Below are 27,643 nucleotides of genomic sequence, written 5' to 3' on the forward strand. Positions count from 1 at the left end.
ACTTTTCATTAACAAAAAATATATGTTAAAGTTGACTAATACTAGATAGAGTCTCTTTAGCTATTCGCGTCGATTTTGCTTAGGAAGTGAAAGGTGGCTGTGGATCATTAGGATAAGTGTATCCTTTCGGTCCAGAGGGTGGTGGAAGATATTCTTTTGGTGGTGATGGTGGTGGTGGAGGACGCGCTGGTGGTGCTGGTTTATTTGTTGGTGGTGGAGGGAGATACTCTTTTGGTGGTGAGGGAGGTGGACGTTTTGGAGCTGGTGGAGGTGGTGGTGGGGGGCGCGCGGGGGGAGCTGGTTTATTTGTTGGTGCGGGTGGCAGATATTCTTTTGGTGGAGATGGTGGTGGTGGTGGTGGAGGTGGTGGTGGACGTTTAGGTGCTGGCGGAGGTGGTGGTGGACGTTTGGGTGCTGGCGGCGGTGGAGGTGGAGGCCTTTTTGGTGCTGGTGGTGGTAAATATTCTTTTACAGGTTCCGGTCGACTTTCAAATGGGGTTTTGGGAGTCTCATAATGGTATCCACTTTCATCTTTTGCCCCAGCACCGAAACGGGACGAAACTGAAGCAGAAGAAGACGAGCTGGCGAAAGAACCAGCACCACCAATATTTGAAGAAACTCGATTAGATGAACTGCCGGAATAGGATGCAACTGGAGCTGACGCGGCTTGATGACTCGAGCTATGTGAATAGGAATCGGTGGGAGCAGAAGCAGATTGATAAGATGACCCATACGAGGCGACAGGAGCAGAAGCGGCATGATAAGAAGAAGTAGCTTGGTGAGACCCGCCTTGTGAATAAGAAGTTGCGGGTGCTGAAACTGCTTGATAAGACGATGCAGAGGGAGCTGCATGGTGGGTAGAAGCAGTAGAATAAGATGAAGCAGGTGCTGAAGCGGATTGATAATTCGAACTATGTGAATAAGAAGGTGCTGGAGCTGAGGCAGCTTGGTACTTAGAACCATGTGTTGTGCCTGAAGATGTTTGATAGGAGGGGCCGCTTGAGTAAGAAGATGCTGGAGCTGATGCTGCTCCTGCGTAGTAAGTTGAACTACCCGAATATGATCCAGATGCAGCAGGAGCTGAGGCCGATTGGTAAGATGAGCCACTTGAGTAAACAGCAGCAGGCGCTGAAGCTGCTTGATAAGAAGAGCCACTAGACCCAACCGATCCATATGAGGCTGCAGGAGCTCCTCCAGCGCTAAAAGATGAGCTAGAGTGATAAGATGCAGCACCTTGATAGCCTGAGGCTCCTGAATATGATTGAGATGGAGTTGAAGCAGAGTGTCTATGGGAAGCCGGGATATCTACAATTGCTCCACCGCTTGGTTTATTGTAGTGATATCCATCATCCTGAAGGTTATCGCTATGCGAGAAAAGGTGGGACACATCAGCTGTGACAGCCGCCACCAAAGTAAAGGCTAATAGTAATCGCTGCAAAGATAACACATACATTTATTTTAGTTTAATTTACACAAGTTAAAATGTTTGACTTCTTTATTCTCGTACATATATGTGACCCAATGCTTACCATTCTTTCTTGTCTAATTCTAATCCACACGATGAATGTAGACGACTGACTGTGTTTAACATTCAGATGTGGAAATTATTTATATCAGAGCAAACTCACTACGATGGTAAGGATTGGGATGGTTTGATGGCTGGCGGGAATTCTTCACCGTCACCAAATTCACTAATATTAATTTTTGTTATGGCAATTTTATCGATGAGCAACATGTTAAGCCAGTTAATAAGAGAGAGGTTTTGAAAAGAAGCAAACTAACCGGCTTCGCAGCCGACACCCAAAATAAAATTCTTAAATGATATATTTTGGCATGATTAAATTAACCAACAACGTTTGTGCTTTTGTTTTCCTTTTTTTGTTCCATCTTCGTTCTGGTTTTAATTAGAATTGAATGCGATCGCAGATGATGCTTTGTTATAGTTGTGTGACGTTCTTTCATTACCATACTGCTGAAATAAAAACATATTATTTAATATGTAGATATATACATATATATTTTAGTATCTTTATAAATATTATATACATAAGTATGTATGTTGAGGATTTCTCAATGACGGTCAGAAGAGTAAGAACATATTTAGATAATACTCAAATTTGAAAATGAACCTGTACAAAACTCTAAAAATAAAATAGTTATCAGAAAGTGAGTAAAGGAAAAATATATGTTATAGTCTTTAAAATGTATTCCTTCTATAGAAGTTATCCATTCAATCTTCACTTTTAAGAATTAAGATGATATGTATGATAATTCACCATGCTTTGATTTGCTTTTGATGACAAGATGTGAACAGGTTTTCTGAATTTCTATTATTGAGCATAATTTAAGATTCAGTAGTGAGACGTGAAATTCCTGCTTGCATTAGAGATGGAATCATACACTAAAATTGGTTTAACCCTTATGTGAATGCAAACATGTTACCTAATGCTGTCTAGCGAGTTTATAAAAAAATATGAGAAGCGCATACTATAACGAATCTATGTGTTGTAAACTAAACTGAATAAAACTATTAGATTTATTAATAAACATGTTTGACAACTGTTCTAATTTACCGAACCTCTTTCTAATTTAATGCTAGATATAGTTCTTTTGAAGTGACTAAGTGGACAAGTCAATATAAGAAATTATAGATAGGTTCACTTGTAGCGAAAAAATATGCAAAGTATGCCTATAAGCAATAATATATATTAAAGATTTATTTTATTAAACTTATGTAAACAATTATTAAAAGTTTTAAGCTTTTCAAACTGCAATCAGGAAGATTGGAAATGTGTGTTTTACGCTTAGTATTATCAGTATTACTGGTTTTGTTTTCCATATATAACGCGTGATCTAAGTAGAGGTACTTTTTTCAATAGCCTTATTTTGACACATTACGCCTGAATCGTGTGAAGTTGTCATGTTATTTTTGTATGGTTTGGCGCTTCATCATGGAAAGACTTACACCTGAACAACGGTTACCAGTCGTTTAACTTAAAGATGCATTTCGCGTGCTTCTCTCAACTTATGGTCAACCTAAACGGCCTACTGAGCGTACTATTCGCAACACTGTCATCAATCTTGAGATCCAGCATTCTTTATTAGATACTATCCAACCGAATAGACCACGTTCAACATGCATTGAGGAAAATATACCAGCCGTAGCTAAGAGTGTACACGAAGACCGTAAGGAGTCGATTGTGACGAAGAGCAATCTGAAGAGACTCAAGAGATGCCATTTCATTCAGGAAAAACGACCTTTTGGTGTAGTTTGTGAGCCGGTGGAATCTTCGGTGCATATTTCTTCAAAAAAGATGCCGGTGAGAACGTAACTATCAGTCGCGACCGTTATCGCGCCATGAAAACCGACTAAGTATTCTCTGAAATTTAAGCTGAGATTATTTTCAAAAGGAAATGCAGAGTTTGTTTTTTCGAATGATAACAAACATTCCCCATTAAATTTAAAGTTTCTGTGTTTTTTTTTAAGTAGGGAACCTCGAAATGGGTCACCCTTTATGAAAACAGAACATAAATCGTGGTCCCACAGCTTTATTCTCTATATTCTGCAAAATTTATTACATTATCTAAATTTGCCGATTCAAAGCATAATAATTTCGAAACTATTTAAAACAGAGTGTAATTCTGGTTTTCATCAAAAAACGACACAAACCAATCTGTATATAATATCTATATACGTATATGAAAGTCCAAGCTGTTCATTTGTCGGAAGCGCCGATATGGGTTCACGATAGCATTTTGCTTACATACAAACTGAACAATCAAAAATCACGAAATTTTGCATGCATTATTATCCGCAGTAACGCTATAATTTCTAAAACAGAGTTTCAATAGCATATAGCTGCCCTGTAAAATTTGTTTAATTGACAATATATTTTCCCCGAATTTCGCATGAATTACCGACCAAAATTATGTTCTTGGTTCCTTCGTTTAGAACTTATATCCTAATTTCCGATCCATTGGTTGTCTTTTCCCTCATATAATCAATTTATCAATATCATCTTTTTCTCTTTAAGCAGAATTTTTTTATCTTTAATTCTTGAAAATTAGGTGAGTATGAAATAGAGGGCATTTATTTTGCTCGATTCACTATAAATAATATTATTAATATTTAAATTTCATTTGTAACAATCAAAAACTACGACTGCGTGTATACTAGTACGAGTACAAATATTATTTTATGGTTTTCAAATAATACAATAGTATAAAAGCAGTTGCAAAACCAGTTACGTTTTTAATATTTATCAATATCAATATATCAATATATGAAATATCACTTATTTTTCTGGCGAATTGTAGATAAATAAACATGCAATAATTTCAATGCAAATTATTTAAAATTTATAAATTTTTACCTGGATATGATTTTATAATGCTACTACAAATACATAAATTTCTAATCAATTTTCAACTAGAATGCTTTTGAATTTTGGTAAATACTTTGAATGCAACTAATTACGACGCGGGTTAATAAGAGTTATTGCTAGCATCTTAGCGGTTTTTGAAACAAATTTAACTCCGGATATATTTTATTTATTGGTACGGTTATTTGCAGCATTGTTTTAGCGAAAACAATGTACATTATTAATCGAATTGGATGATTTAGTATTTTCAATTTGGCAGTTCGTTTCTTTGTTTAATTTGATTATTTTTATATTGCTTTATATAAAATGTATAAACTCAGACGAAGACTACTAGACCTTTAAATTCATTCATACAAAGTGTATTGGGCAACATGGTACGTATTGAACAAAACACTCTTTTAAACATGTATTATATTATATCAAATGTTTTTCTATTTAGGTAATTTTTATTCTTCAAATGATATTATGTTGTATATTCGTTTATGGTGATGTGGGGCCTCTAGAAGAATCCGTCAGTGAGCATATTTATTTGATTCCAATTGAAATTAAAAAGGAAAAAAGTCAGATAAAGGATGACAGTTTGAATTATCTTAGCATTCCATCAGATTTCAACAAGCAGAATCTATCTAGTGGATATTATAATGAACGTAAGAACAGCATTGAAAAAGATGACAACGAATCAGTGGAATACTTACGAAATTATGCCAATATGTTTAATTACATTAATTATATGTATGATCACAACATTTATAGCAACAATACATATAGTGGAAGTCGTAATGCGGTTCAATTAAACTCTCCAAGAAATCGGGAAGTGTATTATATTACTTTAAAGCCTTTGGATATTATTGATTCTCAACTTCGTAATTACAAACACGAAACAATGATTAAATTGAAAGACGAGAATGTCGAATCAGCATTTATTTCACCTACTATCGTCGTTGAATATAAATCATATATAAATAATAAGTCAGATAAACGATTCAAAAGTTATTCAAATGCACCAGAATCTATTTTTCACACACAAGTTAATGTAAACTCTCCGGGGTCTAAATTAAATGTGGCTAACAGTTTTCCTCTTTTAAATGACATAAGCACTGAAGTCAGTGACGTCGACGAAATATTGGAGCCTGTAATAGACCAACCAATACCGGAGACTGATAAAGCTACATACTCGGTTGAAGTTATATGCACTCCTGATATGACCAAAGTAAACCTCTGTTCGGATTTGCGAGACGATGGTTACCATTATGATCGGCCCAGGGATAATTTCTTTGATTAATCTTTTTGTTTTGACTAACTAGCATTAGTAAAAGAATATTCGGCATGCTCTTACATACATACAGTACCTGTCCAATAAATTACGAACGAACAAAAAAATTATCCGGAGTTCTAACTTTAATCATTAATAAAAACATAAATATTTCGCGTTAAAAAAAAATATATTTTTTATATGCTATATACATTAAACTTAAATTATCATATTTTTGTATTGAATCATATTCAATATTATTAAATTATATTAAAAATATTAAATTTTTGATTTCGTTCGTAATTTATTGGACAAGTACTGTATATTATTTTAACCATACAAAGTACAGTTACAGTTAAAGTACATATGCTAATAAACATACTTTTAGGCTGAAAAAAGATACAATTGTTTTGAATTCACTTCTGTTTCCGATTGTTTGAATTTAAGCGAGTTTAATATAAGTCATACACACATATGTACATATAGACCAAAATATACCAACGCAATCATTATATGCAACTTTCAACAGCATAAGCTTTTAATACTATAGAAACTCTTATACAGACATATTTCTCTCCAATTGCCGAAAGCTACAAATTTCCTGTGCTTAACAAAATATTCAGGTCTTTTATTACACTCTGTTTCATGTTGCTACAGAATATAATAGTTCTGTTCACTGAACGGTTGTACGTATCACTTAAAACTACGCGAGATATATAAGCATATGAATATATAAATAAATGGCAATGACGAGACAAGTTGAAATTCGGGTGACTGTCTGTGCGTCCGTCCGTGCAAGTTGTAACCTTAGTAAAAATGAAATATCTTGATGTCACTTGGTATGTCCGCTCCTTGGTAAAAATGTAAGGATGAGTACGTAGATGGGCGAGTTTTTACCCGATTTTATGCATCTAAGAACAAATAAGCACCGTTATAAGAAAAACACGATCTCTCAATTTTATCAAGATAACTCACATATTGGCTGACGTATACGGTATAAAGTCAACAAGTGGCACATCTCAAATGCACTATTGGTGCAAAGTTTATGCCTTCTATTTTAATTCATTCTTGATTTGTGTGCTGGAAAGTGAAAGTTTCAAATGGAATTTAAAATTGTATTACATGAGAAGTAGGTGTGGCTGTAGTGCAATTTCACCGAAAATCAGCGGAAATCACCATAAAACAGGGAGAATCCTTTCCTGGTAGAAGCATGTTTGTGTGTTACAAATGAGTTGAAAGGGTCAATACTTTCCTAAGCGCCCATATACTTATTATAAAGATTTTCGAACTTCTGGGCAACTTTGTACCATATATATCGTCCAATATGTGAGTTATTATAATAAAATTGAGGTAGCGTGTTTTTCTTATCACCTTTGAGCTTAAAATTAATGAAATCGGATGAAAACTTGCCATTGATCCAATGTAACTAATAAGCATTATGCAGCTGACGGTACTTCCCTGGTTTTAATCCTTGTAAGTTGCGAGAATATGAAATATTCGGTTATACTCCAACTTAGCTTTTCCTTAGATGATTTTACTACATTTTTTTACATTGATCGACTTGTCTGTCTTATCTTGTCTATCCGAGCTCACCCATTTTAAAACATTCAACCTTTAAAGTAGACAGGACTTAAAAAAACAGAACAAATGGTTTTTTCGGCAAAATCAATTTATTTTATTCAAAATAGTCTCCTTCTGCTTCAATACAGCTTTTTGAACGGTCCAAAAGCATGTCGTTTTAGCTCGTTGGCCGGTATGTCCGCCAGTATGCCGGTGCAAGCTTTTTGAATGGCCTCTACGTCTGCATAACGTTTTCCTTTCATGGGCAAATGCAATTTTCCGAAAAGGAAGAAATCGCACCGTGCCATATCAGGTGAATACGGGGAGTTTTGGTTAAATAATTGTTCTTCGAATGTTGAATTCTGAGCAATTTTTGGTCGTCAGTCAATTTGTGCGGAACAAACCGTGCACACACCTTTCGTAAGCCCAAATGTTCGGTCAAAATGCTATAAATCGATTTTTTGGAGATGTTCCATTCCATTTCCATGAATTTGAATGATGATTTCGGCTGAGTTTTGATGAATTCACGCACAGTTTCGATGGAATTTCCGGTGATCACGGATTTTTATTGGCCCACATGTTGATAGTCATTTATGTCCTCACGACCACTTTGAAAACGTTGAAACCACTCGTGCACTTTGCTACGGGATAGGCAATCATCGCCATAAACTTGTTTCATCAATTGAAACGTTTCGCTAAAAGTTTTACCAATTTTAAAGCAAAATTTATTGTTCGCTCTTTGTTCGAAGCTCATTGTCACACCGATAACACAAACATACTGACACTTAAAACGCAAAAACGCAAAAACTTCACTTCCATTCGATGAAATGTCATTAAATTCATTGGACATTCACTGGACAATCGATAAAGATAGCAGATTCTAACGCACCAGTCGACATATAGATGACGTCACAAGGGGGCGCTAGATTCAAAAAGTGTTCCTGTTTACTTTGGAACCCACCTTGTATATCCAAGGAAATTTTGTCAAAAGTTTTTGAGTCCGACGGAAGCCTAGCCTCGGAGTTCGTGCTTAATTTAAATCAAGAAACCATCTTTTACTTAAATTGTAATCTACCATTCAAAGAACATTCAACAGAGATATTGCAATCAAACGCGTCGAACTTTTCATACTTTATGTTAAAGCATGGTCATGAATCATTCAGTGGGATTCTTATTCCGACTAACTTATTTAAAAGCAAGCGCGCGTTCTATCCTCATAAATCTTTATATTGCGCGTGCACAAGTCGTCTTCAACCATGCTTTTTTAAAATATTATTTCAATCTTGATAAGTCATTTCTAACTTCGAAGATTCCCCTTAGTTTAGTTTAGTCCGAGAACCTGTTTGTCCTCTTTGATACATATAAAATCTAAAGTTGGCACTCATCGATTGTATGAACGGGCGATCGGTGCTTCGTAAAAAGATACACAAAGAGAAAGGAAGGGCTAAGTTCGGGTGCAACCGAACATTTTATTGCCTTAAGATATCAAACATCAACCAGAAGATCGGAATATAAGCAATTTTATAAAGCTCTAAACCTGATTTTTTCATGAAATTCGCATTTTTTTGTATTTATCTCGTAAATGACAAGAGCTATAGAAAAAATTGTAATGACAAATTTGTAGGAAATTTTAATTGCTACAAAATCGCTATCATTAATACTTCTCGAGATACACAGCTTTTTAAGTAATTTTTAAGTTAAAAAAAAACACCCTAATATACAAATACTATACACTGACCGACATATTCGGCGTAAAGTTTGTTAAAAAAATCAAGATACGTAGTATATGGGAGTTGGGGTAGTATCGACCCGATTTTATCTATTACCTATTATCATGCCACATACTAAAACAATATTCCCTTGGTTTCATTAAGGTACCTCACATACGATCACTAATCATATGAAGTAAATTAAGCCGGATGTTCGGAAACCCTAATAATAGCTATACATATGGGAGCTAGGTCAAGTTTTCGCCTAATTTTATCTATTTCAGGCACAAAAATACACTGTTAAGTAAATCAGGCTCTTCCCTTTTCATTTATATAACTCACAGATTGGCCGATATATGAAGGAAAAGTCACCCGGAAGTTCGAAAATATTTATACTCGTTATATGCGGGCTCAGGAAGTATTGACCCGATTTAAGATTTTTGATACACAGCTAGGGGATTGAGCAGTTTTTGGTTGGATTTGAGCAAGTTTTGGTCACAATGTGGCATACTTTAAAGAAATTATAAGTGGAAAATTTCATCTTGATATATTAATTAGTTCTTGATTTGTGTACTGGAAAGTGAAAGAATCAAATGTGATTAATAATTGTGTGCGGACGGACATACAGACATTCAGCCGGATATAACTCTACATACATCTATCTCGATTATTTTTAGGTGATACATTCACCCGTTAGGTGAACAAAATTAGTATGCTCTGTAGCAACATGTTGCAGGAGTATAAAAATGTACTTCTGTGTTTATGTGTATAAGTATACATATGTATGTATATAAAGAAGAGGTGATAGTCTAACAGTTGCAAAAGTAAAGCAAATTAGAATTTCATTTACATAAATTTTAACAAAACAAAAGACAATATCAATTATAGAAGGAAAGAGGTTAAAAAAATTAAATATTATGCAGACATAGAGACGCGTTTCTGGGATTATGCAAACGATAAAAACTAATGAACTCCGCAATTCAGAAGAATTTGAGTGTTAAAACTATATGTGGATAAATATGAAAAATAATATGAGAGTATTCTATTATATTATTGTATATGTCTATCGGTTAGTGGCTTTTATAGCCGATGGCCAACCAAGTGGCAAACGATTACCTTAATTAGCTATTTCGATAGTAACTATAGTGCTTTATTTATTGAGAATTCGTGTGGATTTGTTAATATTTATGACCAGCGCTGCTCTTAAAAGACATTCACTAATTTGCATAAGCGTTTTTAGCACATACGTTTGTATGCACATGTGAGTATATGCCCGCTTTGAGGTCTAACAAGTTTACAAAGAAAATAAGAAATATTTCTCCATGTTTTCAACCAAACTGCTTAAAATATTTATGTAACCGCGCGATCGTTTTTGAAAGTGAGAGACTTTATTAAAAAATTAAAACTAAAGAAAATTGTGCCGCCTCGAACTAACAAAACCAGGTAGATATATGTATGTGTAATCGTATCTCTATATATAATAAAAACAATAGTGCTAATTCCTATCTAACTTTAAGAAGGAACCACATTAGATATGTTAAACTAACGTAGGCAACTTGGTCCCCTGTTAACTTTTAAACATTTTACCCAAGGTTAAATAGATACAAAACTTAAAAAGCTAATAGGACGCTCTTTAAACCTCTTTTGATCAAATAATACTTATAAAGGGCACATATAAAAGTGAATTGTTCAAAAAATTAAAATATCAGAAGACCAATATCGATGGCCTTCAGAATAAAATTTGTGGATAAATCCAACAACTTGGAATAATTTTCTAATAATAATATTTATTGTGTTATTTCTAATAATTATATTGATATATAATTTGGATAGCATATACCACGAAATGGGCTGAAAAAAGCGAGCCCTACGTGTTCCCTTTTGCGTCCAAAAATTTTTGCTTGCGAGTTTTATAAAAATATTTCCTTGTTGTTAGTTAAAAAAAAAGGTGGTTAAATTGTGACACCTTATCCTGATGAAGTTGAATACAACATTATTTGATGAGTTTAAACACAATTTATGCACTATTTTACCTTTTTATAAAATTTTAATAACCTTTATTTTAGATATAAAAGACCTAGAAAACCTTTCTCAAATGACCATCATATATACACTCGAACATTTGGCTTAAAGTCATTGTGAATTTGTTTTAAATAGGAATACCAGTAACTTGACAACAATTTTGCGTAGTGCTAATATTTGCTTAACTTTTATATGTTCTTTTTGTAGTCACATTATTTACATAAATAAACGAGAATGACAATATTAGGACTTGATATATAAGTATGTATGATTGTTTGTATTATAAAAGGTTTTGTTGGTACATGTCACTTGTGCGTAAAATGCTGAGTGTGTTTGTAAAGATAACGAAAATAGAAAAAAATGCTAAGAGATAAATAATTTGGCGAAAAAGAATGTAAAGAGAAACGATAGAATTGCTTATGGCCAGTGCCAATTTACATTACAGGGACCAACATCATGTAACACAATCGCTTAATATATAAATAACTTAAAATCTTATTTGTTCTTCATTAGAGTTGTGGCTTCACTACTGCTCAGTTGCTAACTTTCTAAGAAGATGGTAAGATTGTTGTTCTTTTGATTTTGGGTTCTTTGTAAAGCTGCTTAAAATACAAAAATTATTTGGTTCGAAACTTTTTCTACTGTCTAGAGATTTTTAATCGTTGTTTTCGCATTAATCGCAGCTGTGACTGCTGATATTAGTCATTCGCCTTCAAATGAGTATTTGCCACCCATTCAAGACGTTGCACCAGTTGAAGCTCCTGTCTCCAATTTGATCCAAGATGTTGCTTTACCTGCTTCTGCTTACGTAACACTTCCACTTGAAGCTAGCCCAGCTCATATTTTTGCCGATGACGGTTACCGTTATAAGACACACCGTCGTGTTGTATACCGCCGCAACCGTCGCGATGTGAGCCATTTGCCCTCCAACGAATACTTGCCACCAGTTCAAGAAGCACCAGTTGCTGCACCATCAAGTGAATACTTACCACCTGTACAACAGGCGGCTCCAGCGCCAGTACCAGTGGAAGCCGTTCCATCTCATGTTTTGGCCGATGATGGTTACCGTTATAAGACACACCGTCGTGTTGTATACCGCCGCAACCGTCGCGATGTGAGCCATTTGCCACCTAATGAATACTTGCCACCAGTCCAGGAAGTACCAGTTGCTGCACCATCAAATGATTATTTACCACCTGTTCAACAGGCGGCACCAGCTCCAGCTCCAGCTCCAGCTCCAGTCCCAGTTCCAGTGGAAGTTGTTCCATCTCATGTTTTGGCCGATGATGGTTACCGTTATAAGACACACCGTCGTGTTGTATACCGCCGCAACCGTCGCGATGTGAGCCATTTGCCCTCCAACGAATACTTGCCACCAGTTCAGGAAGCACCAGTTGCTGCACCATCAAATGAATACTTGCCACCTGTACAACAGGCAGCTCCAGCTCCAGCTCCAGTCCCAGTTCCAGTAGAAGTTGTTCCATCTCATGTTTTGGCCGATGATGGTTACCGTTATAAGACACACCGTCGTGTTGTATACCGCCGCAACCGTCGCGATGTGAGCCATTTGCCCTCCAACGAATACTTGCCACCAGTTCAGGAAGCACCAGTTGCTGCACCATCAAATGAATACTTGCCGCCAGTTCAACAGGCGGCTCCAGCGCCAGTACCAGTGGAAGCTGTTCCATCTCATATTTTGGCCGATGATGGTTATCGTTATAAAACACACCGTCGTGTTGTATACCGCCGCAACCGTCGCGATGTGAGCCATTTGCCACCTAATGAATACTTGCCACCAGTCCAGGAAGTACCAGTTGCTGCACCATCAAATGATTATTTACCACCTGTTCAACAGGCGGCACCAGCTCCAGCCCCTGTTGAAGTTACCCCAGCTCATGTTTTGTCTGATGACGGATATCGTTACAAAACCCATCGTCGGGTTATTTACCGTCGTCACTAATGATTTTATTTAAGAAGACAGAATTATTCTTTAAGTAAGAGAATAGGTTAATGAGACCTATCTGGTGTATTAGATATGTATTGGAATTTGTATTATTTGTGTGTCCAATTGTATACAGAATTACAAAGCAATAACATCATTATAAGAATATAAAGTATTTTATTTTCATATTTGAAATTTAGTGTACTAAGAAACCCAATTAGCAAAATCTTGCAACGGTGTACATATGTAATTTAATCCTCTGTGTGGCCTTGTTAACTTTCTTTACTTCCATTAATTGAATTTATGAATTTATACTTGTATACTAGAAAATATCTCCCTTCCGCCTTTTTGACTTTTGAATTTCGCGGCTTGTACATATATGTATATGTATATAGAGAGAGAGACTGATTTTTATACTCTTGCAACCAGTTGCTACAGAGTATTATAGTTTTGTTCACCTAACGGTTATACATAGTACTTAAAACTAATCGAGATAGATATATGGTTATGTATATATAAATGATCAGAATGACGAGAATAGTTGAAATCCGGTTGACTGTCTGTCTGTCCGTCTGTCCGTGCAAGCTGTAACTTGAGAAAAAATTGAGATATCTTGATGAAACGTGGTATGTAGGTTCCTTAGTACAAAAAACATATAAAACGCCATAACTTTGCACTAAATTAAGATATAATACTCTAATTTGGCACAGGGCATCTTAGTAGCCAGAGGCACACGTGGGCAACATTTTTTTAAAAAGTAGGTTTGGCCCCGCCCTCTAATAGGTTTAATGTACATATCTCCTACGCCAATAAAGCTACAATAACCAAATTCGTCCGGCTCCAATATTATAAGAACTTCTACCGACATTGTGAAAATGGATGAAATCGGAAGATAATCCCTCTCACTCCCCATTTAACGGTACTGTTAAAAACTACTTAAAGCGCGATAAATCAATAGATTTATTAGAGATATTAAATTTTACCTACGAGATGGTATGACAAGGCTTTATAGGGAACGGGGTAAAAATTGAACAATGGGCAAGGCACCGACCACATTTTGGTGACCGATTTCGACAAAATTTAGTACATGGAATTCTTTTTACAATCGGACACCAATACGCCTACTTCCCATATAGCACAATTTGAAATTCCACTTCATTCGTTCAGTGTTCAGTACACAAATCAATAAGCCATTAATATAGCGGGATAAAACTTTGCACGAATAATGTTTTTAGTGTGTGCCACCAAATGACCGAAAGTTGTTTAAATCCAATTAAAACTGTTCAAGCCCCTAGGTACCGAATATATAGACACCGGTACCTTTACTTGACTTCTGATCGAAAATGTCTATCAATGTGTGAGATATATAACTGAAATTAAGGGATAATCCTTCTCTTATAATGGTATGTATGTATGTCATAGATGGATTGAAGCGGGCCAATATTTCCCTTAGCCCCCATATACTTAATATAAAATTTTTCGAACTTCCGAGTGAATGAACAATATGTTATCCTAATGAAAGTAAGAGAGCGTGTTTTCCTCATAACAGTGTATCTTTGTGCCTAAAATAAACGAATTTGAGCTAAAACTTGACTTAGCCCATATATAACTAATATCAGGATTTTTGAACATCCGGCTGACTTTACTCTATATGATTGGTTTTACACCTTAAAGTGTTTCCCGGGCTTTGCTTCTTGCAAGTTGCAAGAGTTTAAAATGTTCGTTTGCACCCGAACTTAGCTCTTCCTTACTTGTTGATTATACATATTTACATGCATTTTTAGTTCTAACAGAACTGGTCTACTACCGACACTCGTTTTTGCAAGTATTCATCAGTGAGCACCTATGATGTTAATCCTGCTGATTAAGCAGACATAAAAGAAGCTGAATTTCCGAAAAGATATCATTTTAAATAAGTTTCTTCACTGATTGGGAGATACTCGTAAACTATTCAGAATGGTAAGATAAAGAAGATAAGGACAAAGTCCTATTTAGTTCGAATATTATCCTGCCTAACCCGTTATTGCTTTAGGTATTTGTAGAAGTGCGATATTATAATTATTCTATTTCTTCCAGAAAATTTACATTTTGGTTTGTGTTTTGGTGGCATCTGTGACCGCTGATGTTAGCCATATAAGCAATGAATACCTTCCACCAACTTATACGTCTGCTGCTTCCGCTCCAGTACAGACTTATAGTGCTCCAGTATCGGCTCCTTCTTACACCGCTCCAGAACAAAGCTTTGATGTTGCTGCTCCCAGTGTCTTAGCAGAACCAGAATATGCAGCCTCGGAACCAGTTGCTTCGCATAGTTTCTCCTCATCGGACGGTTACCGATACAAAACTCAAAGACGTGTAGTATACCGTCATCGTCAACGTCGTGGTGCTCCTTCAAGCGAATATTTGCCTCCAGCAGCTTCATCTCCTTCCGTTGAATACTTGTCTCCAGATGCATCTCCGGCAGTTTCTTCTTATTCTGTTGCCCCATCTTATCAATCGGAAACGTATGCGCCAGCTGCATCCTATCAGTCTGAGTCATTCGCTGAACCTTCTTATGCAGAATCTGCTCCCGCCCATAGCTTTTCTTCTAATGATGGTTATCGCTACAAAACTGCTCGTCGTCGCGTATACCGTCGTCGCCGATACTAAATCAGAAACATATGAAAATCATTGGCGAATATGAAAATAACGAATAATAATTATTACAACGAAAAATTTTATTATTTTATTTACGTTAAGGAATTCGGGAAAGAAACTGACATGAAATGATTTGTTTCACACATTGACCTACATTATCTGTCAAAAGTCAACTATAGGTACTGGGGTCCACATATTGGATACCTAGGGACTTGATTTCTGGTGCGATTTCAACAATTTTTGGTTCTAAGGTGGTATACTTCACAGGCACTGTTCGTGAAAAGTTTTATCCTTTTTTATAAATTATTTCTTTATTCGTATACTAGAAAGTGCAGGAATCAAAAGGAATTTAAAATTTTGTTATAGGCGAATTAGTCGTGGTAGTAGTCCGATTTAGTCCATTTTCACACTGTGATATAGGAATTTGAAAATAATGTCAGGAACTGAATTTGGTTGAAATCGGAAGAGCAGATCTCGAGATATGGCATTTCACCTAAAAAATAGAGCGGGGTTATGATCCGATTTAATTAATTTTAACGCTATAGGATTTTTCTTGAGCGAATTTGGTTATCTTAGTTTAGGAGATATGTACATTAAACATTACTGAAATAGATTAATTTGGTTTTGAATACGTCAACAAGTATACACCTTACAATACTTCACAGTCCAGATATTTGTAAAGTCTGCGACTGTTTTAAATATTCGGTTTTAACTACTTTGAGTAGCCAAGAATTCTAGAATGGCTTATCTCAATTTCTGGCGAAACTATGAGTCCTATAGAAATAAATTTTTTCACACAAGCTCAAAATTTATGTGAAACCAACTTAACCAAATTTTAGTGTTTTTTATAAAAAAATTCTTTCACGAAATTTGTTGGGAACTTGCCTTCTTATTTCTCAAACATCCCATATTTTTTTGTTTAAAATATTTATTAGTTCTCTTTCTATTGACCTAATATAGAAAACCCCCTAATTTTCAATCAAAAATCTCAAGTCAAGAATCAAAGCCAGGGAAATACCTTATGATGTAAAACATCAACCAGAATTTCGGAATCTAAGCAATTTTATATATCATACACTGACCGACATATTCGGCATAAGATTGATAGAAAAAATCAAAAATCTCAAGTCACAATTTAAAAAGTTTTTTAAAAGTCGGCAGATTTAATATTCGTTGAAGTCAATATTTTCTGATGGTATAAAACATGAGTAAGGAAGTGCTAAGGTTCGGGTGCAATCGAACATTTAATACTCTTGCAACTGGCAAGAATCAAAGCCAGGGAAATACAATAAGATGTAAAATGTCAACCAGAGGATCGGAATCTAAGCAATTTTATATATCATACACTGACCGACATATTCGGCATAAGATTGATAGAAAAATGAAAATCATTATACATATATATTATATGTATATATATTTATTATAAGAGGGTTGGAATGGAATCGATACGTTTTTTATCTATTAACTATTATAATGCCACGTACTAACAAAATGTTCCCTAGCTTTATTAATGTAACTCATATATAATCACCAACCATCTGGAGTAAAGTCAGCCTGATGTTCGAAAATCCTTGTTATACGGGGTCAAGTTTTCGCTCACATTTATTTATTTTAGCCATACACTATTATGAATAAAACACGTTTTGTAATTTTCATTGAAATAACTCAAATACTGGTGTATGAGGGCTTATGGAAGTATTGACCCAATTAAACCCATATTTAGATACACAGAGTTACTATTGTCAGCAAAGTATTCTCTCTGAATTTCAATTGTATGCCCCATATATCAACACATCAATAATATTTATTTTATTTATTTATTTACATATTAAAAGAAAAATAATAATACAATTTACTTACAGAGTAAGAAGCACTAGCTGCCAGGGCTTACGGCTTCCTGCTCTGATAAAACTATATTGTCTTAGAATATTAATATATTAGCCAGTAAAAGATAAATATAAGATCAATATTACTGTCAGTACAATTATTAAAATAATTGATGTTAGTAAAGGAAATTATTGGAAGTAAGATAACTTACAATTAGAGAACTAAATTAATTTTCTAACGCCAGTTTTGGACAAAAATTCCTCAGAAAAAACCTTGAGCGTATTTGAAATGGGTTGGTCATCAAATGGTGTGTTTCTAGTTGCACTAAACTTAGTGCATTCATCGAGAAGATGTTTAACTGTAAGCGATGGATATGTGCAGAATTCGCGTGGTCTATTTGAACCGTTTAGCAGGTGCGAGTGCGTGGCCATGGTATGCCCAATCCGAAGTCGAGTAAAAGCAATAACGTCGTTTGTTCGGCAGGTGGACGGAATATGTGGCTGCATACCAGTTGCGTTGAAGTTCGAGTAATAGTTTTGCACACTGTTCCAAAAATTTGTTTTCTGTTTTTTAAGGAAGTTATTGACGAGTAGGAAAATATCCTTCCTCACCATATAATTGAAGGTAAATAATGGCTCCCTTGCTACGGATTTTGCTTTCAGATCCCCAAATTCGTCCCCAATAATTCCAGCGTGACCAGGAATCCACATAATTTTGATTTCTTTGCCTTTTTGTATAAGTTTGGTGCGTATTTCAGAAATTAGGGGTGCCTTGTTAGTAATATTCATGATACTAGCAATAGTTGACATACTGTCTGTGCAGATCGTCTTGTCGTTCGATTCTGAGGCTGCTAGTATTGCGTTGTATACTGCAGCCGCCTCTGCCGTATAGACTGATTCATTAATTTTTAGATGTCCTGCTATTACTGTTTTCCCATCGGCTTGGACCACAGCGAATGACGTGTGGTCCTTCGGCTTTGACCGGTCGGTGTAGTACATATCAATAATATAAAGGAATTGGTGTTTGAGAATCGACGATTAACAGTGAGAGATCTTAACGGCTTAGTTGGAAATTAAATTTTATCGAAAACCAGCACTGCGTTGACGTATGTGAAACAATGCTTACCAGGAAAAAACCACGTAAAAGCACGTCAAATATCGAGGGTATGTTGACAGTTTTCTTCGATTATCCAGGTGCGGTGCACTCCGAACTCCTTCCGATCGACCAAACTGTCAACAATGAATACTACTTGAGTGTTTTGCGTCGTTTGCGCGAAGCTGTTCGTAGAAGAGGCCGGAATTATGGGCCGACAAATCTTAATTTTTGCATCCCGATAATACACCGTTGCATACTGCATTGTTTCTTCGTGAGCTTTTCGCCAAATTTTCAACCCATATCGTGTCGCAACCACCGTATTCGCCTGATTTAACTCCGTGTGACTTCTGGCTATTCAACAAACTCAAAAAACCGCTTCGGGAAATCCGTTTTGAGTCAATTGAAGCTATTAAACGTGAATCATTACGCATTTAAGGCTATTCTGGAAATTTACTTTAACAACTGTTTGGAGGATTGGAAAAAATGTTGGTACAAGTGTATTGGGTCAAGGGTGATCACTTAGACATGGTACATACAGTCAAATGGACTGGTGTTAAATGTGTTATTTTGAAAAATATGTATTTTCTTTCTGTCATGGCGATTTCAAATCTCTCAATGTAAGACTTATCTTCAATTTTGGCATTGTAATAGCATTATAACGCCAAATAGTAGAGTACGTTCAACAGCAGGATGCTTGTTGAGTGCTTTTTATAATTTAGTATAAAAGTGGTATTGAAAGTTTTTTGCAATTTTGTCAAGAGGCAAATTTAATTTTAATCACAATAGAACTGGTTTATAAACTTAAAATACTTATTTATTGCTTGCATAATCTGCAGCTGTACGCTTGTGTCACCTTCATTTACTTATTTGAAGAAATGCTGCTGCGACAGCTTTGCGCATCATTCTAAGCAGACTATAAAACAAGCTAATTTTTGAACAAATTATCACTTTCATTTGGTTTCTGTACCGATTAAGAGATAAACTATTTAAAATGGTAAGATAAAGAAGATAAGGACAAAGTCATATTGAATTGAATATTTCCTGTTTTTCAATCTTTTCGCGAAAGTACCACATATTAATGGTTTTAATTTTTTTTCTTCCAGAAAATTTATTTTTTGCTTTGTGTTTTGGTGGCATCTGTGACCGCTGATGTTAGCCACATAAGCAATGAATACCTTCCACCAACTTATGCTGCTGCTGCTTCCGCTCCAGTACAGACTTATAGTGCTCCAGTATCGGCTCCTTCTTACACCGCTCCAGAACAAAGCTTTGATGTTGCTGCTCCCAGTGTCTTAGCAGAACCAGAATATGCAGCCTCGGAACCAGTTGCTTCGCATAGTTTCTCCTCATCGGACGGTTACCGATACAAAACTCAAAGACGTGTAGTATACCGTCATCGTCAACGTCGTGGTGCTCCTTCAAGCGAATATTTGCCTCCAGCAGCTTCATCACCTTCCGTTGAATACTTATCTCCAGATGCATTTCCTGCAGTTTCTTCTTATTCTGCTTCCCCCTCTTATCAATCGGAAACGTATGCGCCAGCTGCATCCTATCAGTCTGAGTCATACGCTGAACCTTCTTATGCAGAATCTGCTCCCGCCCATAGCTTTTCTTCTAATGATGGTTATCGTTACAAAACTGCTCGTCGTCGCGTATACCGTCGTCGCCGATACTAAATCAGAAATATATGAAAAACATTGACGTAAATGAAGACAACTAGTAATAAATAATCCAATCGAAACATTATAATTTTATTTATATTGGGAAAGTTTGGGGCATGAAATATTGGAGTTAAGTTCTCGTATGTTTTGAATAACATGAATGTGATATATTCTAAATTTAGAGAACTTGCCCCATTAAGTCATATCCACATTAACACCGAATTTAGGACATGCTTTTCTAAAATTTCCTTCTTTATACTCTTGCCATGTGTTGTTACAGAGTATAATAGTTGTTTTTTCCACCTAACAAATCATCTAAAACTAATTAAGTTAGATATAGGGTTATATATATATATATATACATATATGTATATATATACAAGTACATATTAATAATCAAAATGAATAAACGAGTTCAAATCCGAGTGACTGTCTGTCCGTCCGTACGGTATACATATTTCTCGCCATCGTAAGACGATTGGTATTGTACTTAGATGGGGCTAAGTGGACTACTAATACGACCACAAAGCCCCATTAATTTTTGAAAATTGGTCGCGACCCTTCGCTATAATTAGTTTAATTTAAATATCCCCTAAACCAGTTTAGCTACAAAAGCCAAATTTGCTCAGGACAAATCCCCCACTACCGGCAGTATAAAAATACACAAAATCGGAGGATAACCACGTCCACTCCCTAAATAACGATACTGTTAAAAACTAATCAAATTTTACACCCGAGATGGTATAAGGAGGCTTAGTAGCAGACAGGGTAAAAATTGGACCCACTTTAAGGTGAAATCACATATCGCGAGACCTGACCGATCGATTTTAACCAAATAAAATAGATAATATAACACAATTTTAATTTCGGTCTGATTCTTTTCTTTCCAGTGTAGAAATTAAGAAGCAAATAATACAACTCTGCACGAATAATGCCTTTAGAGCAGTCTTTCCCAAAGTGGGCGATAACGCCCCCTTGTGGGCACTGCAGGTGTCAAGGGGGGCGGTAAGAGACCCAGAAAGAAAATGGGGGCATTGTGTAGAGGCCTGGGGGGTGATTTGTAATTTTATTTAGCTAGGAGACCTCTTAGACAACGACTGCATGAGCTCTCGACTCTCAACAACAAATTGTGAACATCAACTAATATGAATTAAAAGATTGCTCAAACCCGGTTCTATATTTCTCTCCGCGTAGTTCATATCTCTGTTCTATTTTATGGAACATAGAAAAAATGAAAATCATGTCCATCGGTAGCTCCGTTTGATAATGAAAGTAGACACAAACAAACAAATAAAAAGGCAACAGACACACTTTCGCATTTTAATAGTTATTAGTACTCGTAGATATCTATCATGTTTTAACAAGTTTTTGTTAAATAAAACAAATTGTGCATTCCTGTATTAATCGTCTGGTTCATTGAATACTTGTTCGGACTTGTTGTGTACGATTGAGCGTCGAATGAGATAAAGGAGTTTATGCATGTTTGTCTTGTTCCTGTCGGTGCGTTCTGCTTAAGCATTTCTATATAAACAATGTAATATTTATTTTATTTTCATTTGTGGTTTTGCGCGCAATAGATGAGCAGTACTTACGCCTCCTTTACACTTCTCGTGAAGTTGAACGTATATCTCAAAGCAAAACATTGTCGGAAGTAAAAAAGAAGAGACGGCAATACTGTGCGGAATATATTAAATTCGGAGTCATTGAAAATCCCACAAACCCATTTCCATTTCGGATGAAGTCTTCAAGACTGCAAGATCATTTGAATAAAATGCATCCAGATAAGAAAGACAAGAATGTAGCATATTTTCAATACCTAGAGAAGAAGCATAATACTCAGCCAAGTGTAGCAAAACTATTTTCGGCGGCTGCTAAGCAAGATGACGACGGACTTCGAGCTTCGTACAATATCTCTTTGTTAATTGCTCAAAAAGGCAAACCACATAACATCGGAGAAGAGTTAATATTGCCAGCAATAAATGAAGTAGTAACTACTGTGCTTCATAAACCGGCCGCAGATATTATCCGAAAAATTCCTTTGAGTAATAATTCTGTGAAAAGACGAATTGATGAAATGGCTGAAAACATTGAAGAATCATTGTGCGATCACCAGAGGTCAAGTCAACTTTCAATTCAGCTCGATGAGTCCACTTTACCAACTAATGAAGCATTGTTGTTGTCTTACGTGAGTTTTATTAAAGATGAGAAAATATGTGAAGAACTATTATTTGCTAGAAATTTAGAGACCGATACAAAAGGCGAAACCATATTCAATATATTCGAAAAGTTTTGAGATGAGAAAGAGATTCCTTTGAAAAATATTATTTCAGTTGCTACGGATGGCGCTCCGGCTATCACAGGGTGCCATAAAGGCTTCATAGCGTACTTAAAAAATAAAATTCCAGATGTCCTTGGTGTACATTGCGTTATTCATATACAACATTTAGTTGATAGAAACTTAAGTGAAAAACTATTTCAATCACTGCAATATGTCATCAAAGCAGTCAATAAAGTCCGCAACAGGCCTTTGAATGGTATATTATTTCATCAGCTTTGTGTTACTAATGACGAGGATTTCAACCGTTTGTTGTTTCATACTGAAGTTCGTTGGCTATCAAGAGGCAATTGTCTGACTCGATTTTACAACCTGTTTGACTCTGTTAAAGAGTTCTTGGAAACTAAAGATACAGAATTGCAAGACAAGCTCATAACATCAAAGAATGAGATAGTTTACATGACAGACCTGTATAAATTGTTCAACGACATGAATCTCCAACTGCAAGGCGATAAACTAAATTTAATTAAAACAAAAAACGTCGTTGCTGCTTTCGCAGCCAAACTGCTTCTACAAAAAAAAAGTGAGTATGCTTATGACCGCACGACTGAAGTGAAACTTCTTTCGCTCTATCTATATGTATATATATGAATGTGTGTGTGCAATATATACATGTATGCACATATACATATATTAATTTCCTACAAATATTTAAATTTATTTTATGTTTTCATTAGTAAATTAATATTTTTGCATAGATCTTTTATTTTCTTTCATTGTTTTATTCGTTGTTTTCATTATTGGGTACATCAGTAATTACTGTGGTTGATTGTAAAACCGAGACAATAGGCTTATGATACGAGAAATACAATACATATATTTTAGAATTAAAATTAGACAGAAATCTAGAAAAAACTGCATCGATTGTTGTTCCATGTCTTGTAGTTGGCTCATTACGGTCATTATTCATTTGTAATTCTAATTTATCTCGTTGAGAGTTGAGTTGAGAGTTGTCCATCTTCGGATGCGAAATTGATATTGAAATCTCCTGCTAGGATTAGTGGCAACGTATGATAGTTTTCTCCTAGTTCTTCAGAACCTACTCGACCATAAATCATAAGTCTTCTGTATATAAACTTTATGATATTATTAACTGTGTTATTGGGCGAAATGTAAACAACTACCATTATGATGTTTGTTCCATCGTCCAAAACACAGTGAGCAGCACATATATCACCAATTGATGACTGACCAATATCAACTTCAGGAATATGTCGTAATAGAATGTCCATGTTCGAAGTAACTATATTCGAGGTATCATTCGATTTCTGATAAATTGACACTCCTGCTGATCTAACATTTTTACGCTTGAATTTCGCAATACAATCAAAATTCGGGATGTCAATGTTTTCATCGTCTTTTGGCCAGGTTTCTAATAAAAACAGGATATTGTTTGAATCAATTGCGGGCCAGCACTTTGAATATCATCTGTAGCAATTTCAACTACTGCATCTGGTTCCTGTTGTTGCTTACATTGTTGTTTAAGCAGTGCTTTTCGTGCTCTGAATTCTCGACCACGTTCTGCAGAAGTTTTTGGCGCATTGTTTAACCTATAATTCCATAATTTCAGTTGTGTAAATGTAGTAAATTATTATTAGAGTCATGAATGATCATAAAAGTAAAATCGAAATTAATGTACCTAACTTCAATTATTTGTCTCGGTTTTTGTACATGATCTATAGTGAGATTTCCATCATTAACTTCCATTTGATTATTGTCATGTTCAATCACGATGTCACCAATTATTTGTAATGGTAAACCTCTACAATTAATAAGTATTTTATAATTTACGGTTTAGTTAAATTTTATGTTATTCTATTTTAAAACTTTGCTGAAGCAGAGAACTTAAAAGTATAACCTTCGTGATTCAATATCAATTGATTGGGTCGCACTAGGTTTAAAATCTTGTCTTGAATCTGTTGTCACACACTTTTTATGCACAATTTCCGTACGTAATTTCTTCTTAGTTGGTGGTCCTAAAGCACCGCTTTGATACTCGGAGTCTGTGTCACTTTTCTCCATAATTTGTTATTATTTACCCGAAAATTCACATAACATAAACTTTAAAATAAATTTACAATGTTATTCACTTTGAACGTAAAATATTGAATGTATTGAACAATATTAATTCATAAAATTGTTCAAAACGCAATAAAATTACAGTAAATTACAATAAAATAACCAAACTATCACCGTTCGCGTAACGCTAGTAAACTCGCAAACGAACTACTGACTGAAGTATACACATATTTCATTTCCCAGCTGTAAGAGAAAGAAAGAAAAATGTGCGCGCGCACTGCTGACGCTTGCCTATATCCCCCACCAATTACCGTTCGCCTCGCCTGATCACACTTTTCGTAACGCGTTCGTCAGCTTACTCCCCAAGCCAAGCGCGCGTAAAGAAGTTTCACTTCAAAAAGAATCTGGGCAGACGTGAGTTTCACAATTTTCCGAATTTATCAGTATCATGCAGTAACGACGAATTGTTTACCTACTGCCAACATTTGGAAAACCTCCACATTGACTTTACCGAACGATACCAGGACATTTTGAACTTGGAAATACCAGACTGGGTGTTGGATCCGTTTTCAAATGTCAACACAGCAATGTCACCTCAGCTGGAAGAAGAACTTATAGAATTGACAACAAACGAGGAAATAAAAATCAAGTTCAAAAATGGTTACCAAGAATTTTGGCTACAAAAACCGATACCGCAATTGTACCCTGGATTGTGGTCAATCGTTCAACGATTCTTGATAGCATTCCCATCGTCATATTTGTGTGAACGTGGATTTAGTGCTGTGACAACACTGCTTACTAAAAAGAGAAGTCGTTTGCTTGTTACCGAACGTGGCGACTTGCGACTGTTCTTGAGTAAATTGGAACCTGATATTAACAAACGTATTAAACAGCATCAGATTCATCCTTCACATTAGTTTTTATATAAGGATCGATTGTTTTAGTTTTATTTTTAATAAAAGATTCTCTGTTTTAATACTATAAAGTTGCGTTTCAAAAATCATTCTTATTGGCAGGTGGAGCCCGTAAGAGTTAACTTGAGACCTAAGCGCCGTTGTATGTTACCTACTGCGCTCAATTTAGAATTCTCCGTTAATATACATATATAGGTCACAATAATTAATTAATTTAATTTGAAGTTATAGTGGTTTTTAAATAGGTGAAAAAATGGGGGCGCTAAAAAAATATTTATTCTCAAAATGGGCAGTAGACAAAATAAGTTTGGGAACCACTGCTTTAGAGTATACCATCTTATGACCAAAAATATTCCCAATCCAACAAAAACTATATGGTTGACTTTTTACGGCAAATATCGGGCAATGTGTTAGATATGATCTTTTCCTGACAATGTTATGTCTGTATCGAAAATGGGCTAAATCGGGTCGATACTACTGCCCTACACCCATATATGTACTATATACTTTTCGTTTTTCTTATAACCTTATGTCGAATATGTTGGTCAGTGTATGAGTTATACATTATATATTGGGTAGCCAGTGGCGTAGCTAGGGGGGAGAAGAGGGCCGTCGCCCCGGGCGCAACGTCTTGGGGGCGGAAAAACGATCTTCGCTGTTTTTTAATATTCAGAAAAATACTTCAACAAATTTTAAAGATAAAGAGTTGTACACTCACAATGTAATAATCTGAATAACAATGAAAAATATTAGTTTATACTCGAATACTCTTCAGTCTTTGAATTTGTCTTATATCTTTTGGCTTATATCTTTCTTAAAAATAGTAGGCAAAATAGACTAAAATTCCTGCAAATTGTGTCAAAGGTGTACAAGATATAGGGCGAAAATGGGTTTTTTCTATGGCTTTTAATAAGATGTCTTGTAAATTTACTATCAATTTCCTCAAAAACCGTATTTTGAGAATTTTGGAACTTCAGAATTTGCGTGGCTTCTAGTTCCTAAATTTTATATACTTAATATCGAAGATATTTTGTAAAAATTCACTTTTGTTCGAACTACCTCAGGAAACTTGTAGGTAGGTAGATAAAGGGGGGCGGTAGAACATTCTTGCCCCGGGCGCCCGAAGTTGTAGCTACGCCACTGTGGGTAGCCAAAAAAATTTATAATAATAAATAAATAAACCAATATTTAACATTTTGGTAGACCACTTTTTGCCATTTTTTCGCTAGAGACATTATTCCATCAGTGTAAATTGAAATTACGAAATTTCCAAAACGGAAGCGAGCGAACCATTGTTGTGCTACACGAACTGATATAGCATCGTCTCCTTAAACTTCACAAATTTCATTGGTGGCTTGCGTGGTATTCTTCCCTTTTTTATACAAAAGTTTCAAAGTATAGCGAATTTCTTCATTATTTTCACTCATTTTTGAACAGCTGTAACTTTTTTTGAACTTCCCCGAATTAAATTTTTTTATTCCAATGTGATTGGTAGCACAGGAGATATACGACTGCAATGACATCTGTTGACAAAATACGAAAAGACTTTTTCGACTATTACCAATATTACTTAAAACTATTTAGGACTAGACGACCCGTACACGCTTCACTGTGGCTGATACATAGATAATACTACTACTACCATCTATGTATATGATTTCTATTAGTTGCATTTTTCTGAAGCAACTTGTGTTAATTTACAAAAAAAATGGATCATAAAGCATTTCGTGTGTTAATAAAGCATTGCTTTTTTGGGGAAAATACTGTTGAATTTGGGCTCAGGGAAATCCAACGTTGAAAAGATATTTGCTAAGCTGGAAACAGGCGAAATGAGCAAAGTAGGTGCCTCGCAAGTTCATAATCCTACAAAAACAACGAATAACTGATTCTGAGAAGTGTTTAAGTGCTCTCTAATCGGAATGAAGCCGACATTTTTCGTCGGTGATAGAAACATAGCTCCATCATTTCCCACTGGAGTCCAATCGACAATCATTCTAGTGGACTGCAAATGATGAACCGGTTCTCAGGCGTGGAAAAACGAAAAAGGCGGCTGGAAAGGTTATGACATCAGTCTTTTGGGATGCACGTGGTACAATACATACTCAACGACTGAATACTGAGCCAGTTATAATCTATTTCACTGGGTATTTGGTTGCAGTTCTTTTCTTCTATTCCAAATATTTAGCGATTATATTATTTTTGAGAAAACTATGTTAAAAATTATACGCATATATTTCCTACAAACATGAATTTTCAATAAATGCTTATGATCCAAAATATATTTT

General features: G+C 35.5%; 5 protein-coding genes across 5 annotated transcripts; 4 read left to right on the plus strand and 1 right to left on the minus strand.

Annotated features, from left to right (window-relative positions):
- Window positions 1-63: 63 nt before the first annotated feature.
- LOC126761558 (uncharacterized) lies at window positions 64-1,735 on the minus strand. The gene is made up of 3 exons (XM_050477859.1): window positions 1,629-1,735; window positions 1,530-1,578; window positions 64-1,432 (listed from the first exon to the last, which is right to left on the minus strand). Exons 1-3 carry the CDS (start codon window positions 1,733-1,735, stop codon window positions 80-82), a joined length of 1,509 nt encoding a protein of 502 aa, XP_050333816.1. The 3' UTR covers window positions 64-79.
- Window positions 1,736-3,314: 1,579 nt separating this feature from the next.
- On the plus strand, window positions 3,315-5,664 carry LOC126761559 (uncharacterized). The gene is made up of 3 exons (XM_050477860.1): window positions 3,315-3,320; window positions 4,703-4,756; window positions 4,822-5,664. Exons 1-3 carry the CDS (start codon window positions 3,315-3,317, stop codon window positions 5,662-5,664), a joined length of 903 nt encoding a protein of 300 aa, XP_050333817.1.
- A 5,680-nt stretch (window positions 5,665-11,344) lies between these two features.
- On the plus strand, window positions 11,345-12,885 carry LOC126761561 (uncharacterized). Its single transcript, XM_050477861.1, has 2 exons — window positions 11,345-11,383; window positions 11,575-12,885. The coding sequence occupies exons 1-2, from the start codon at window positions 11,345-11,347 to the stop codon at window positions 12,883-12,885; spliced, it is 1,350 nt and encodes a 449-aa protein (XP_050333818.1).
- A 1,497-nt stretch (window positions 12,886-14,382) lies between these two features.
- LOC126761562 (DNA-directed RNA polymerase II subunit RPB1-like) lies at window positions 14,383-15,516 on the plus strand. The gene is made up of 2 exons (XM_050477862.1): window positions 14,383-14,388; window positions 14,944-15,516. Exons 1-2 carry the CDS (start codon window positions 14,383-14,385, stop codon window positions 15,514-15,516), a joined length of 579 nt encoding a protein of 192 aa, XP_050333819.1.
- Window positions 15,517-19,538: 4,022 nt separating this feature from the next.
- LOC126762732 (DNA translocase FtsK-like) lies at window positions 19,539-20,117 on the plus strand (the record flags this gene model as incomplete). Its single annotated transcript, XM_050479699.1, has 1 exon — window positions 19,539-20,117. A coding segment is annotated over one exon (567 nt), but the record flags the coding sequence as incomplete, so codon positions are not given.
- Window positions 20,118-27,643: the final 7,526 nt, after the last annotated feature.

The sequence above is a fragment of the Bactrocera neohumeralis genome, chromosome 6, assembly GCF_024586455.1.
Source record: "Bactrocera neohumeralis isolate Rockhampton chromosome 6, APGP_CSIRO_Bneo_wtdbg2-racon-allhic-juicebox.fasta_v2, whole genome shotgun sequence".
NCBI classification, from domain to species: domain Eukaryota; kingdom Metazoa; phylum Arthropoda; class Insecta; order Diptera; family Tephritidae; genus Bactrocera; species Bactrocera neohumeralis.

Coding starts and splice junctions, on each gene's coding strand:
- LOC126761558 (XM_050477859.1), bottom strand. CDS start 1,735: ATGTTGCTCATCGATAAAATTGCCATAACAAAAATTAATATTAGTGAA. Junction 1,579..1,628: donor TCCCAATCCTTACCATCGTA/GTGAGTTTGCTC, acceptor TGTTAAACACAG/TCAGTCGTCTACATTCATCG. Junction 1,433..1,529: donor GAATTAGACAAGAAAGAATG/GTAAGCATTGGG, acceptor TTATCTTTGCAG/CGATTACTATTAGCCTTTAC.
- LOC126761559 (XM_050477860.1), top strand. Junction 4,757..4,821: donor AAAGTGTATTGGGCAACATG/GTACGTATTGAA, acceptor TTTTCTATTTAG/GTAATTTTTATTCTTCAAAT.
- LOC126761561 (XM_050477861.1), top strand. CDS start 11,345: ATGGCCAGTGCCAATTTACATTACAGGGACCAACATCAT. Junction 11,384..11,574: donor ATTACAGGGACCAACATCAT/GTAACACAATCG, acceptor TCTACTGTCTAG/AGATTTTTAATCGTTGTTTT.